The sequence below is a fragment of the Sesamum indicum genome, linkage group LG1, assembly GCF_026168435.1.
Source record: "Sesamum indicum cultivar Baizhima isolate 11 linkage group LG1, ASM2616843v1, whole genome shotgun sequence".
In the NCBI taxonomy this organism is placed as follows: Eukaryota; Viridiplantae; Streptophyta; class Magnoliopsida; order Lamiales; family Pedaliaceae; genus Sesamum; species Sesamum indicum.
The window spans coordinates 7,230,892-7,247,088 of NC_142657.1; the positions used below are offsets into that span (position 1 = coordinate 7,230,892).

At 36.3% G+C, this 16,197-nt stretch overlaps 1 protein-coding gene and 1 pseudogene across 1 annotated transcript; one reads left to right on the plus strand and one right to left on the minus strand.

Moving 5' to 3' along the window:
* Positions 1-846: 846 nt before the first annotated feature.
* LOC148789425 (uncharacterized) lies at positions 847-5,369 on the minus strand. Its single transcript, XM_088885104.1, has 3 exons — positions 3,595-5,369; positions 3,147-3,509; positions 847-1,876 (listed from the first exon to the last, which is right to left on the minus strand). The coding sequence occupies exons 2-3, from the start codon at positions 3,197-3,199 to the stop codon at positions 901-903; spliced, it is 1,029 nt and encodes a 342-aa protein (XP_088741230.1). The 5' UTR covers positions 3,200-3,509; positions 3,595-5,369; the 3' UTR covers positions 847-900.
* Positions 5,370-6,462: 1,093 nt separating this feature from the next.
* On the plus strand, positions 6,463-9,999 carry LOC105179745 (folylpolyglutamate synthase-like; annotated as a pseudogene).
* Positions 10,000-16,197: the final 6,198 nt, after the last annotated feature.

Sequence of the window (16,197 nt, forward strand, 5' to 3'; positions counted from 1 at the left end):
ATCAGTTTTCACTCCCCCAAACATCAATTCATGCTTAGTTTAATGCTTTTTATCATACAGTACACCTGGATATTGGTCTTAACACAAGTTCACCACTTATGGTTATACAATATGGTGACTTAATTCCCAGGGTAAGGCAACAAAAGAATGTCTAAAGAACTTTGCTCCGTTTGTTCAGTCACAATCTTATGATATCCAGAAACTGTATTTCATGTATGATCTTTGATTGCTTTTCTTGCTGTATAGCTTAATTAGTTTAGACTAAATACAAAACAGACGTTTGTGCAAGTGATGGAAATCCAACCTGATTATGGTAATAGTGTCAAACAAATACGCGATCAGGCATTATAAGGTGCAAGAACAATGACATTTGAATATCATTGTTATATGCCTCAAAAGCTCATACTACGACACATGTAATCGGTGCGTTATGAAATAATTAGATGCTCATCTCCACAATTAAAGCTCAACATTTTTCGTATTCAGGATAAACCTTGGCAAGACTGTATTTAAAGATTACTTGAAAGTGAACAAATTGATTTTTTCTGACACTGTCTAAGCCAATTGATGGCCAGAGGGAGTGAAGTGAAAATTGTGCTATTCTCAAAACTATGAGCACCTTTGTCAGTATCATCACTGATGACTTCACTAGTTAATTCTGTATTCTTTGCATCTCTCCCTGTAATATTTGAGACTGTGAGAATTGTATGTAATCAGAGCAGGATGGAACAGCCAAAAGAATAATAAAAAATGGATTAATTACATTTTATCATTCAAACTATGATAGTTTTTATTCATTGGCATCTAAACTTTTCTTTTTGTGTCAACTTTTTTTTGTTTTGGTAAATGTAAGTTTCATTAAGTAAAACAAAGTAGTAGTACAGTACAACAGTGTGGTTATCAGCTGGTTTCCCCCTCGACAGGCCAAGGGATACGCCACAGTCTATATAAAGCTCGTGTACTGACTGATCTAGGTAGAGAGATACTAAGTATCCGCTGCCTGACATCCTCAACAATCAATAAAGCCATGGTGCTAGGTGTCCTCTCGATGTGCTCGAATCGTCTCAAGTTTCTCTCTCTCCAAATGTGGTAAACACATGATGCTAATAGTGCTCGATAGGATATGTTAACAATGTGTTTACCTCTCCATCTTTGGGAAGCCCATTTAATATCCATTATCCAGTCTCTATTGGGCCAAAAATATCGTACCGTTCTCCGGATTGCTGTAAGACATTGTCGACTAAATCTGGACTGAAAGAATAAGTGGCCATGTGTCTCTGTCGCTTTCTCATTATATAGAATACATGGGCCAAGGTGTGCTAACCATGGTTTATCCATCGTAGCCAATTTGCCTAGAATAGCAAGCCACAGGATGAACAAATGACGTGGAATCTTCAGTGATCCCGAAAGTAGTGAAGACCAGCCTACTTTCGGTCTTGGAGGATCAAAAAGCCTGTATAGAGCCTGAGTTGTGGGTTTTCCCTGATCAAATCTCCAAATAATTCGGTCCTCCTCTCCATGGATTGTGGGTAAACCATATGTGATCTCCAGGCACTCAAAATCTATGATAGGAGGCCACTGCCACTCTCCTTCACTAATCACCGTGCTCAGTCTCGCTGATTCCTCTATTCTGAGTAGCCTCAGTCCCCGTGGAAATGTGACACTAAGCGGTCCAAGATAATGCCACGGGTCCTGCCAAAGGTAAAAAGTTCGTCCATCGCCAATCTGATAGTCCACCATAGGGCGGAGGAAACCCCGTAGACGTAGAATTTTCCGCCAACCCCATGAGCCTCCATTCTCCCTAATCGTCCAAATGGAGGTGTCTCGTAATCGACCCTGGTAAAGCCATTCAACCCAAATTGAGGTCCTGTCACACCTGATGATATCACATAGTTTTTTTGTCATTAATGCGCGATTCAAGATAGCAATATCTTTGAATCCTAGTCCTCCCTCATCTTTCGATCGGCAAAGATCTTTCCATACTACCTTCGCAACTTACCATCTCAATTTTACGAAATTTTAAACTTGGCCATTTAGAACTATTTTTCAACCAAGTTTTTTGTCGAAAATTATCACATGCAGTGCACATGTGATATTTAAGAGTTATGTGATTAGCTACTTTTCGCACATGCACACCATATCATGTTTTTTGGGCATAAAATCAACAAAAAAAAGTGGTTATATATGGGAAACTGCAAATTTTGGAAAGTTGAAATGATAAGTTGACACAAAAAAAAACTTTTGATAGGCAAAGTGTAACAACGAGCTTGGCAAAATGTAATTTACCCGAAAAAATTCCAATCATCCTTGTTTATTCTTGAAATCCTAATTCATTCAATTCTCATACTTTGGTCCTAGATGTAGGAATACAAAGAAACAACCAACCACAGCTTCAAAAAATTGGGACTACCCAGAATAGGACCACGGAAATGACCTACATTTAAGTTTTATGCCAAGTGATTGAAGGATTCAATGTGCTACAAGAATTCTTTGTACAAGCTGCATGATGCTAACTTTATAAAAGATAAGTAAACGACATCTTGAGAGAGGTACACAGAATTTGTTCTAGAATACCTTACTTAAGCCTTGGGACTCATTTTTTGGTAAATAATGACTCTAAAATAGGTGAATAGGTTACAAGATGTTGAGAGTCTTAGCTCTGAGAAGGCCATCTATAGATAGTATAGCATGCTTTCAATTATATATAAGTAAATATATAGCATCTTCAGCATATCCTCCACATGCCACAAGTTTCGGAGAAAAAAACATGTTAATTCTCACCTCACTTTGCATATATCCTGTACTAATTATAAGGTTAAGTCGCAGGATTAGAGTCTGACATGTAGCTAAGTAACAACAGGAAGATTATGATTGAATATATCTTGTTCTCAAGCATGACTAGTGAAGTTGAGGGCTAGTCCTGTAGAGACTGCTTAGGTTAAAGTCCCTCAAAATCGTATCTTGTTGAGCTCCATGGAAATGAGGGCTTTACCTTTTCTTGTTTACCCATGCACCCCGCCTCCCACACACGCATCCCCCAACACCTCCACTATGAAATGATGAGTTTTCAACAATGGGTGAGCCCCATGGAACGGAGGGTTTTCAAATAATAAAAGATTGCAACTATATTGACGTGCAAAAGTTACCTTTTTCCCCAAGGATTAGGCTTTCCCATAATCTTTGAAGTGTCATTTTCCATGAAAGATCAACTTGGGCATCAGTTGCAGGTGAGGCAACAGTACCCACCTTGTAATACACTGATGTGTTCGGAACGAACAATGCTTTCTTAAAATGGACTCCTGAAAATATTAATGCACCAGATTATGAATATTATTTTTCGCATATCATAAATAGTTTAGATTTCAAATGATCTTTCCACCTATATTGTCGTGCAACAAGTAGACTTATACCTTGGCAAACTTGTATTTACCATGGCTAGCACAAGCATTCACTAAGCATGGAAGAAGCAACTGAGGGTCTCGCACAAACATACAATTGAACAACAAAATCTGCATCCGCAAACAAATTATTTCATTTGTGTTCATTAACGAATAACATATTAAATGACAATACTTCCATTTTCCTGGGTATTACCTTAGTAGCATTTTTTCTGAATGGTCCATTTGTCCTGATTTTTGCAATCCTTCAGAGTCACTTCACTGGTTATATGGAAATCTTCTATGGTTGCAAGGCAAAACCAGTTTGCACATACATCTATGCTTTCAGGACTAAGGAGGACAATCGTCCTTACATCTACCTAGTCGGGGCGGATTTTGCTTTTCTTTCTTTTCTTTGGCCACTAATAATTTTTTTTTCTTTTTTCTTCCCCTTTTGTTTTTGTCACGGCTTTTATTTGCATTTTTTTCCTTTGTTTTTGCCCGTGACTTGTGTTCTTTAGGCCGTTTTCCAGTCTTTTGACGCGAATGATAATACTTGTGGTGAAGGCACCCGGTTACTCAACCAAAACACGTTTTACCTAAAGTGCTTTGCATACTCATAGCTCCGATCACCGTTTTACGTGAATAACAACATTTGTGATGAAGCTACCCAGTTACTAAGTGACCTAAACCAGCAGAGTAGATATAATTTTCTTTTTCTTACTTTTCTTTCTTTCTTTTGTTTTTTTTTTTTCCGGAAGGGGAAGGGCCTTTGAATTTTTCAAAATATATGCACGTCCCATGTTAGGGATATCCGGGTAGAGTTTCAGCGAACAAATATGATCTCACAAGAATCCTAAGGTTTAGTAGAAGCAAAGATATTTTTTTTTTTTTGGGTAAATGTAATTTTCATTAAGTAAAAATGGTACAGTACAACAAAATGATCATCAGGTGGTTTCTCCCTCGACAGGCCAAGGGATACGCCATAGTCTATACAAAGCTCGTGTACTGACAGATATTCCAACTCTCTTTCAAAGCAATTCAAAATGCATGAAATTATGCCTCAAAACAACTCCACACTTAATCAAAGCAACAATCACATAACGCTAGTGCACATTCATGTTTCAATCTTATGACTTCCTAAATCACATTTATTTGTCAAATTACTAAAAAATAATATAAACGAAAGTAGTTTATTAGTGACTGGCAAATGAAAACAAAACAAACATATTTTGATAGGAAAATAAAAGATAAATGAAAACTTAAAATGAAGTTACCCTCTAGTTCCTACATGTTAATTAACACTACATATGTCATGGAATTCTTTACTTTTGAAATGGTTTTATCTTTACTATTGCCTAAATTGAAGTGAACCAAATGATCAACAGATTGATGAATAATTTATCCTTAAAATATCAAACTTCATAAAAGGCAAAATGGCAAGCACCAATCAGCATTAACAGAACATTCCACCAAAACTAGGAAGCAATGGGATAGAAAGAACAATCTGAAGATGAAAACGAAGAGTCACTTCTTGCAATAAGTTAATGATACAAACATACTATCCACAATTGTCCAAACAGAGGTTGGGCTAAAAAGGCAGTCCATAATTAATCACCCAAATCCAAGAAAAAGAATTAAACAAGATGCTAAAAATACACCCAAACCTAAGAAAAAGAAGAATAAATAAAATGCAACAGAGAAAGAAGCCGTACTCGTCGCCGTCCTCATTGCCGACTTACCGTCCTTGTTGACGTGAGTTTGGGGCTAGGCTTCTAAGGGATGGGTTTGGGGAAGAAATGAGAGGAGAAAGATGGAAGCCGTACTCGTCGCCATCCTCGTTGCCGACCTACCGTTCTTGTTGCCATGAGTTTGGGTTTAGGGTTCTAAGAGATGGGTTTGGGGAAGAATTGGAGAGGAGAAAGAACGGAGAAGAAGCAGAAAGAGAGAAAGAAAAAGGAAGAAGAAACGAGAATAGGAGAGAGAAAGAGATGCATTATCTTTGTATTAATGTTTTAGATGTTTTTATTTTGGTGTTTTGGAAATAGAGACAGAAAAATAGAGATAAGTAAGTATGTGTTTTGAGATAGATGGTATGTTTGAATTTGTGTTTTGATATAATATAAAATAGTATAAAATAAGTGGTGTAGGTTTGATGTTGGAATTTGGGAGACATGAGTTACTATTCATTGTCAAATCATGTCTTTGAATATATATATTTAGTTATATATATGTGTGTATGTATATAATATTTTGTTTGTTAATGAAATATAATATATATATTTATGTTAAGTAATTTTTTTTATTGAGGAATTTCTTTTTATATTTTAAATAATAATTATAATTTTAATGCATAATTAAATACATTGCAGTATTGTCTACAAAATGATTTTGTTAGAGTTTATCTTTGGAATGAAAAAACATAATATATAAATTTTAAATAAAAAATTTAGAATTAAGTATGTATTATTAATATATTGTCCTCAAATTTCAAATTTCTCAAATATTTTAGTGAAATAGGAAAAATTATAAGTACAAAAGATTTAAATGATCTAAGTTGAAAAAAATTGTAATCAAGAGTTAAATGTACTATATAACATGTTGAAAATACATTCATTCGAATTTTATATGTGAACTGATAAATTTTAATAGATAATTGAAGTAATAAAAATACAAATTAGGTATGTAGTACTGATATATTATAAGTAGTGTACGCAACTGCTACAGTATTTCCGTTAGGTAGAAAAATTTTACATATTTTAACTAAGTAACAGTGATATTAAATATCTTTAATATCAATAATTTCATAAGTTAATAATTATTTTTTAGTAGTAATTATTAATTACATTTCACAAATATTATATATTAAATAATATATAATACATATAATAAGAAAGAAGAAAGAAGAGAAGAAAGAAAGAGAAGAAGGAGAGAGAAGAAGGCTGACAAGATGTAAAATGAGAGAGAAAAGAAAGAAGACAGAGAAAACAATAAAAAAAAATATTTAAAATTAAAATTGCACACCTAGTGTAGGTGTGCAAATTACAAAAACAAACAAGGTTTTGTATTTTGGCCCTTCTTAGAGATGGGCCAAAACACAAAACCAAACATAGTGTTCGTTTTTCTTATCTCTGAGCTGGTCTAATCTAAGAGTGTCTGAGCAAGCCAGATATATAGTGATTAAATCTTGATCCTGCTAGTAGATAAATCTTGAAATAGCTACTCCTTTGGATCCAAGCCTCATGAGTGGCCTGCATCTTGGGCTTGAGAGTGAGCATCAATACATGAATGTTGGCCTTGCAATTGCATTATGCTCGACTTGGCTTCAGAGGACTGTTCACGTTGGAATTAATTACCTGAACCAGACTGTAAGCTTTATTGAATAGGCTTTACATTACTACACAGTTACAACATGTGCTCAGTTGCTCTTCTATTTGTGTCTTGGAAGTAGACCTCTCTGCCATATGAATTCATCAAAGATCTTGCAATTGCTTATTTGCAACGACGTGCTCAAATTGTCCACGATCAATTCATTGAGAGTGAGAGCCCAGAGGATCTCGTGTTCTACTTGGATGGTGCCCATAGTCCTGAAAGCATGGATGTATGTGCAAACTGGTTTTGCCTTGCAATCAAAGAAGATTTCCATATAACCAGTGCAGTGACTCTAAAGGATTGCAAAAAATAGGACAAATGGACTATTAAAAAAAATGCTACTCAGGTAATACCTAGGAAAATGGAAGTATTGTCATTTAATATGTTATTCGTTAATGAACACAGATAAGTTAATTTGTTTGCGGATGCAGATTTTGTTATTCAATTGTATGTTTGTGCGAGACCCTCAATTGCTTCTTCCATGCTTAGTGAATGCTTGTGCTAGCCATGGTAAATACAAGTTTTCCAAGGTTTAAGTCTACTTGTTGCCGACAATATAGGTGGAAAGATCATTTGAAATCTAAACTATTTATGATATGCGAAAAATAATATTTATTATCTGGTGCATTAATATTTTCAGGAGTCCATTTTAAGAAAGCATTGTTCGTTCTAAACACATCAGTGTATTACAAGGTGGGTATTGTTGCCTCACCTGCAGCTGATGCCCAAGTTGATCTTTCATGGCAAATGACACTTCAAAGATTATTGGGAAGCCTAATCCTTGGGAAAAAGGTAACTTTTGCACATCAATATAGTTGCAATCTTTTACTATTTGAAAACCCTCCGTTCCATGGGGCTCACCCATTGTTGAGAACCTAACGTTTCATAGTGGAGGTATTGGGGGATGCGTGTTTGGGAAGCGGGGTGCATGGGTAAAGAAGAAAAGGTAAAGCCCTCATTTCCATGGAGCTCAACAAGATACGATTTTGAGGGACTTTAACCTAAGCAGTCTCTACAGGACTAGCCCTCAACTTCACTATTCATGCTTGAGAACAAGATATCTTCAATCATAATCTTCCTGTTGTTACTTAGCTACATGTCAGACTCTAATCCTGCGACTTAACCTTATAATTAGTACAGGATACATGCAAAGTGAGGTGAGAATTAACATGTTTTTTTCTCCAAAACTTGTGGCATGTGGAGGATATGCTGAACATGCTATATATTTACTTATATATAATTGAAAGCATGTTATACTATCTATAGATGGCCTTCTTAGAGTTAAGACTCTCGACATCTTGTAACCTATTCACCTATTTTAGAGTCATTATTTACCATAAAATGAGTCCCAAGGCTTAAGTAAGGTATTGTAGAACAATTTTGTGTACCTTTCTCAAGATGTTGTTTACTTATCTTTTATAAAGTTAGCATCATGCAGCTTGTACAAAAAATTCTTGTAGCTCATTGAATCCTTCAATCACTTGGCATAAAACTTAAATGTAGGTCATTTCCGTAGTCCTATTCTGGGTAGTCCCAATTTGTTGAAGCTGTGGTAGGTTGTTTCTTTGTATTCCTGCATCTAGGACCGAAGTATGAGAATGGAATGAATTAGGATTTCAAGAACAAACAAGGATGATTGGAATTTTTTCCGGTAAATTACATTTTGCCAAGCTCGTTGTTACACTTTGCCTATCAAAAGTTTATTTTTTTGTGTCAACTTATCATTTCAACTATGCAAAATTTGCACTTTTCCATATATAATCATTTTTTTTTTGTTGATTTTATGCCCAAAAAACATGATATGGTGTGCATGTGCAGAAAGTATCTAATTACATAACTCTTAAATATCACACGTGCACTGCATCTGATAATTTTCAACAAAAAACTTGGTTGAAAAACAGTTCTAAATGGCCAAGTTTAAAATTTCGTAAAGTTGAGATGGTAAGTTGATACAAAAAGGAAAGTTTAGATGCCAATGAATAAAAACTATCATAGTTTAAATGATAAAATGTAATTAATCCATTTTCTATTATTCTTTTGGCTGTCCATCCTGCTCTGATTACATACAATTCTCACAGTCCAAAATATTACAGGGAGAGATGCAAAGAATGCAGAATTAACTAGTGAAGTCGTCAGTGATGATATTGACAAAGGTGCTCATAGTTTTGAGAATAGCACAATTTTCTCTTCACTCCCTCTGGCCATCAATTGGCTCAGACAGTGTCAGAAAAAATCAATTTGTTCAGTTTCAAGTAATCTTTAAATATTGTCTTGCCAAAGTTTATCCTGAATACGAAAAATGTTGAGCTTTAACTGTGGAGATGAGCATCCAATTATTTTATAACGCACCGATTATCATGTGCCGTAGTATGAGCTTTTGAGGCATATAACAATGATATTCAAATGTCATTGTTCTTGCACCTTATAATGCCTGAACGCGTATTTGTTTGACACTATTACCATAATCAGGTTGGATTTCCATCACTTGCACAAATGTCTGTTTTGTATTTAGTCTAAACTAATTAGGCTATATAGCAGGAAAAGCAATCAAAGATCATACATGAAATACAGTTTCTGGATATCATAAGATTGTGACTGAGCAAACGGAGCAAAGTTCTTTAGAGATTCCTTTGTTGCCTTACCCTGGGAATTAAGTCACCAAATGGTATAACCATAAGTGGTGAACTTATGTTAAGACCTAGATCCAGGGGTGCTGTATGATAAAAACCATTAATCTAAGCATGAATTGATGTTTGGGGGAGTGAAAAACTGATGTCTGTATATCTTTATATCTGGCTATCTATCATAGCTTTTAGGCATTACTTAAACCATATATTACATATTCTCCCTTCAGTCATTATATTTACCTAAATAAGTTTTTTTCTATTTGCTCTACCAGGTCCTGATGACGAGTTCTTTCCATCTAGTAGGGGATGTATTGCGATTAATCAGAAGTAACATGGTGTCGACTATGATCAATTCTCTCTACACTTCGTTTTTTTTCATAATAACTAATGGTCACGGTCACAAAGACAATGAGATACTTTGCATCTTCTCCACAGAGGATTACATATTAGATACTCTAGTTAACATGGAAGATTTCCTGCATCTTGTCAAAGAATTTACGCTTCCTGTAGTAGATAATCATTGGTGTTTTTGGTCATTTTCTATTGTTGTTCCACCAATTACTAGTAAATTCATTGAAGGATTAGTAGCATTTATATTTCTTGTTGGAGAAAGCCCTATTTAACTATTACAAGCCAGTGGGTTTTAAAACCTTCAAATTATAGGCCAATAATACAGAATAAAAATTACACAAAGTAAATGAACAATACAAGACAGATATACAAGAATAACCGTATATAGGTTGAAAGATCCAGAACTGCTTTGAGGGATAGCACATGGTCACGAAGACCGACAGCCACTACTCACGGTTGCTCAACCGACCATTTAACCCTGTAGCCATACAGACCCCTTTTCTAAAACCACAAAGCTTTCCTCAACACTTAGTGTTCACTTAGAACTCTTTCAACCATACAGAAAATAGGAGGGAGGATGAGAAGGTGTATTTCTTTCTTCGCCACAACCAGAAACTGACCACTTGATATATAGTGGTTTTGTGCGTAAGAAAGGAGGAAGAAAGGCGGTGGTGTAAAGTCCCAAAGCCATGGGAAATAGGAGCAGTGTGAATGGGGGAGAGGGAGGCATAAGTATAGAGAGAGAGAGACGAAATGAAGGGGGTAGGGGTAGGGTTTAGGATTTTATACTTAGCAATTGGGTCAAGGGGCGGATCGGGTCATGGGCCAAGAGAAATGGGTTGGAGCTAGTCAAGAAGCCAAAGGATGGTCTTGGGGTTGAGCCGTCCAATTGAGCATGAGAGTAGGCTTGGGCCTACCATTGGGTCATGAGCCATTTTTTCAACATACTCCACATTGGACCAGGACTCATAAGAGGGAGCCAGGCCCAAGGGGACGAATCTGGCAAGTCATCATTGCCCATCGTCCTTCTAAGACCTACAAGACAGAAAAGAGAACTTGCATATATATATGGGTTAGTAGGAAACATGTTTTAACATAAGTTCAGAATTTTTAGGCATGTGTTGAACTTTTCTATAGGCAAGCATTTAGTTCCCATATCTACAGGATTATGCTTAGATTTTATATTTTCTAACTTAATAATCTCTTTATACCTAACATCTATGTGTTTGGTCCTATCATGAAAAACTGGATTTTTAGACAATTTGATGCTAGATTGACTGTCAGAGAAAATTGTTACTTTTTGTTTTAACATTCCAATTTCCTTGAGTAAACCTTCAAGCCATATTTGAAAGGATCTCGTGGTACAGCCCGGGAACGCGCTAGCGGAAGCGAAAAAGTAAAACGCGTGATAACAAAAAAAAATGTGAGAATTAAACGAATTCAAGGGTGTACCCTTGGAGTTCCCGGGCGTTTGATGTACTATAAAACATAAATGGAGCTAATGAGAATATCACAAAAAATCTAAAACAAAAAGGGTGAAAACAATACCTTCATTTTCTATCATTCGGTTGAAATGTTCTTCACTTTAGACTCCAATGCAGGAACCCTCTAATTCATCTGCATCACACCGGAGTCGGGATCTCAATGGCCTCTTTGCTAAAAGAGAGAAAAAGAAGAAAAACACACCAAATGTGTTAAGAGAGGGGGTGGTCGAGAGCCATTGGAAGAGAGGGGGGATTTTTTTTTGTGTTGTTAATTGATTATAATATTTTTTAAATAATTACATTACACGTATATATATCTTGTTTAATAATTAAGAATATTTCTAAATATATTCTAGTATCTATAAGGTATATTTCTCTTTATTTTCTTAAATGGCTAGAATTGCACTTTCCAAAATTGCAATTTCTAGCAATCTATTTCCTTCCATGGAATTTTTCATTGGCTCAAAATAATAAACTTGGCCAATTTTATTGAACTAAAATACAAGGCCCAACCAATTTAATTAAAGTCCTCCTAATTAAGCTGATCATGTATTTAATTCAATAAAATACATAAACTCAATAAGTCCTTATTAATTAATAAGTCCAACTTATTAAATAATAAGGGTAAGCTCAATACAATTCAATCCTATTAATTTATCATTGGGTTCCTCCATCTAATGGATCTCTCTCGTTATAAGTAATCCAATTAGTTGTGGAATTAATTGAAATTAATTCCTTGTTCCTTTTCGGTGATTTGTGTATGACTCTTTAGATTCACCTTTCAGCTAGACTTGGACTAGTGTCTAACACTATTATTAATAAAATCTAATTTAATTAGTAGTTCTTGATTAACCCTTAATCAAGAAAATCCATTACCATGGTTGGCCGTCTAACAACAGTATATGACACTAGAGATTAGGTGAATTACTGTGTGAACATTTAGGCTCTCGAGTCCATACGGGTACGGTCCTTCTGTTTACCATCTCCCGGTCTTGGTCTAGGGCATCTAATTAGGTGGCGATTCCCATCCTGGACCTGGCGTCTATGCTTGATACTTGAGATCGCGTTACGCCAAGTTTCTCGACATACGAACCTCTTTTTTCTATTCAATCAACAATTGCAACTATAGTTTTATGGAGCGTTAACGCGTCTTCAAGTGCATAGAAGATACCTCTGTCATATACTGACAAGGGAAAGATCCTCTTCTTGGAACTCACCTTCCTTGCTACATACTCCGACTGCACTAGATAAGGCTTATGATGATCGTGTCTATGACACAATCACCTCTCACACAGGCCCAAGATATAGTTATCGTATGCACGTGACTGTCGTGATCCCTCAAGTCTGAGCACTACTCCCATACACTATCGGTGTTGGGGACTCAAGTTATACCGACCAAGTTTTTAAGGTTTCCATATGACGATTCCCTCGAGTCAGTTCAGTCAATTGACCACCTTGTCAACCAACTCACTGAAATTGCATAGACGTCCAACGTCTGTTGCTGATGAAACGTGGCACTCATCTAATGAATGCAACACCCAGTGCAAGTCTCAGTAGGACTCTCGATACCCAGTCTTGAGGTCCTCGACATGAAACATTTCAGACCAACCCTCAGTTGGTTGCATAGCTGCCATCCAATGCACAGCCGAACTACATGGGTTATTAAGTGGTCTGGGGCATCTGTTGTGACGTCAAAGCAGTGCTTGATGTAATTTGGTAAGCACAACAAACACATGGGCCAAAGATTTTCACTTACCAGATTCGTCGGGACAATAGTGCTTAAATAGAGATTGCTTGAATGGTTCTCCAAATCTCCAATCTAATTGACTTTTGGTCCCTATTCCAACAATCTCCCAATTGACCTTAGAGTCAATTACTCATGTTAAAGATTAATTTGATTATGAGCAATCTGCGCGATGCCGATTAGGTCTTATGGGTCTACTTTCATTTCTGTCAATGTCCTACGGTTCAACCGCACGATACATCTTCCTATCGTCGCCCTAAATAGATGATGGTGTCTAAGATTTTTTCTTGGACCTATGATGAGATCTCGTGCCTCTGACCTTGTGTTATAGCCTAGTTGTCATCCTCCAAGGTGACTACTGGTGCAGCTATGCTAGGTAGCGTACCCAATAATGGGGTGTTGCCTTTCAGTCCTAACCGTTTTCCAATATAACTTTTAAGGTTGCCATATATTCAATTTTTCATGATAAGGTTCCTTGGGGTATTCCACTTGGAACCTTTTCAATATTACCATATTATCAAAAATCTCGAATGTATGTTCGTTTTGAGATTAAATATTATTCATACGATGTTGGAAGCTATTATCGCTATAGCCTTCCAGAATCAATTCTCTTTTAATGTGCCTCAAGAGCTCTTTTTTAATCCTTCTCAGGTGTTAAAGATAGCCCTTCAACAATTGTTTGTTGCCTCATCGGTGGACACTCGATATCCGTTGTTATGCTCAAAAGCATAAGCAACATTGAGTTCAGTATATCGAACAACATTTCATGTTGCTTACAGCAAAGACGTAGGGGATGTCAAACATCTAAACTCCTCATCAGTCTACTATGACTAAACCTTGGATAGCTTATCCCTAGATAGGAGTCCAATTCCTGTAATGGAGAATTTTATGAACAATGCTTGTGTTTTAGACTTCCAAAATGTCTTTCTATCGTTCCAAATAATCGAGACATTTTAAACATCTAAAACGCTTGTAACACAATTGAGCTTCCACTGACATTTCACCTTATTTTTGACCAAGTCATGTACCTCATGAACTTGTCAAAACAAGTATGTAGGGCGTCCGGACCTAGTTTGAACTCCATGGCGGATTTTATAACTCCAAGCCACTTATCCGGATCGATGTCCTACATCGCTTCTCCTTGTCCGATTTCAGAAACTCGTACCTTTCAGGTAATCGGAGTTTTTTTATCGTCCTTTGGAGAACTTAGACATGGTCAGTTAAAGTTTTGACTATAAGTGATGTTTGCATTATCCCATAACGAACCTGTATAAATCAGACTCCAAGTTTGGCTTTCCTCCCACTAGTCCTTTGATGTATGCAGGACCGTTCCTCATACTCAAGACTTTTGTAGGACACAGATTTGCCAATCCATATCAAATATGGTGTCTGGATTACGAATTTAAGAAAACACCATGTTTAACAACTTGACGGTTTTTCGAAAGTCAACATCGAGACGGGCCAACTAATTTAGTGAAGCACTGATAGAACCATGTCCAATCAAGATTCGATTTCTTCCTTATCAGAGACAGTTTAACATCGTCTCTTTTAGAGGAATTTCACTAAATGAGAATTCGATTGTCATTTTTGGACATTTCAAGAACTCCCACTAAATAGCACCACCTCGATCCCATCGAGGGGTTTGTCTCCATAACCAGTTTGGCTCTCCACCTCAAGTCTAATTTCTTCGAACTTTCCAGAAGTCCTTATACTTGTGAACCCTCTACTGGTATTTGTGTAATTAGTAACTTATAGATATCTATTTTTGGATCCAATCCAATAGATCATTTTCGACAAGCATTCCTTGTCCCACAAAATGTTTTCATGGCTTTCTTCCTTCTCAGAAAGAATTCATAAGTTAGTAAACTCAAATCATCATTGCTAGATTCTTTTGAATCTACCAACCTACTCATCCTAACTAGAGGGATATGGCCTAGCTCATGCATGCCATTCTTTGTAAGTTATGTTCTTGACCATCCGTTTTAGTCATCTGTTTTGAGCACGCATAATCCAATTATGTAGCACAACAATTCAATGACTCAGCAGACTCAAAAGAATCTTTTATTGATCAAGTTTGTAGTCTAATTTATCTAACAATTGACTAACTACTTGATTACGTTGGGTTACATAATTGTATATTATTTTTAACATGAATACTAATAGCTAAGTTTATTATTGCTTTTGCAATAATGGCCTAGCCATTCCTTAGCTTTAAGACTACTTGTCTTAGCATTCTATTCCTTTTTATTTTTGAAAACCATTTGCAGAAATGCATTTTTAGAGCAAGTCTCCAACTCTTGGAAATATGAACAGTAATCAAGTTTGCTCAATAAATGCCATAGTATGGGTAAAGAGAGTTCATGATACTCCCTCTTCTAATGCTCTTTGGCAATTTTATGCAAACATCATAAGTAAATTTTAACTGCCGAACCATTATTTCATTTTCCTTTTACCTTTGCCCATCAAGGCGACAGGAGCGCTCAAGGTGCTTGCAACGGCTTACTTTGCTTCATCGTTCTTTCTCATTCGGCGTCCGGCACCCTTGCCTTTCGCTCTTGAGGTTGAAGCCTCCAAATTCAATACCAATGGTGCAAATTCTTCAATCATTGCCTTGTATTGATTCAACCATTTTTATCAACTCACAAAATGGTCTTCTCAAGCCCATTTAGAGTTTATGATAAATAAGTCGAATGAGGGATGAAGGGATCTGAAGGATTACGTCAACGTACATCTCCTTTTAAGATCAAGATTGGGGTCTTAGAGCTTCTCCAGAAAGGATTGCATCTTAGCTCAATGTTTGTGTACAGACGACCTTTAGGCATTTAGACATCAAAAATGCTTCCATCGCGGCATACCCAATATGCCGATTCGATGCCGCATAACTTTGATTTATGTGGAGCATTTATTGAACCAACAACGTCCAGCCTATCATACCGCTCATAGATGTCAGAAGTGGTTATGACACTGCGGACCTTGCGTTTGTCCTTATGCCTTAATCTTGAACGTCAAATATTTCTTAAGCAAGGACTCCTTTCGCAGGTCCGATGGAAGTGGCTTTTCCATGACAAAAGCCCAGGTTTAGAAATCGAGAACAATCCTCCAATGTTTGCAATTAATTTTATTGGTTGTCTTCCATCAAATAAATCTTAAAAAAAAGAAAAAATTGGAAAACGGTATTTAAGACATGCATTCTAAATGCAAAGCAGAAAATAAGTAGATTATTTCAATATTGTGTTGAGTTA

What these genes read in the sequence shown, in the direction of transcription:
- LOC148789425 (XM_088885104.1), bottom strand. Translation starts at nt 3,199, where the DNA reads ATGGAAAATGACACTTCAAAGATTATGGGAAAGCCTAATCCTTGGGGA. An exon ending in CCTAATCCTTGGGGAAAAAG is followed by an intron (nt 1,877 to 3,146) that starts GTAACTTTTGCA and finishes TGATATCATCAG; the next exon opens with GTGTGACAGGACCTCAATTT.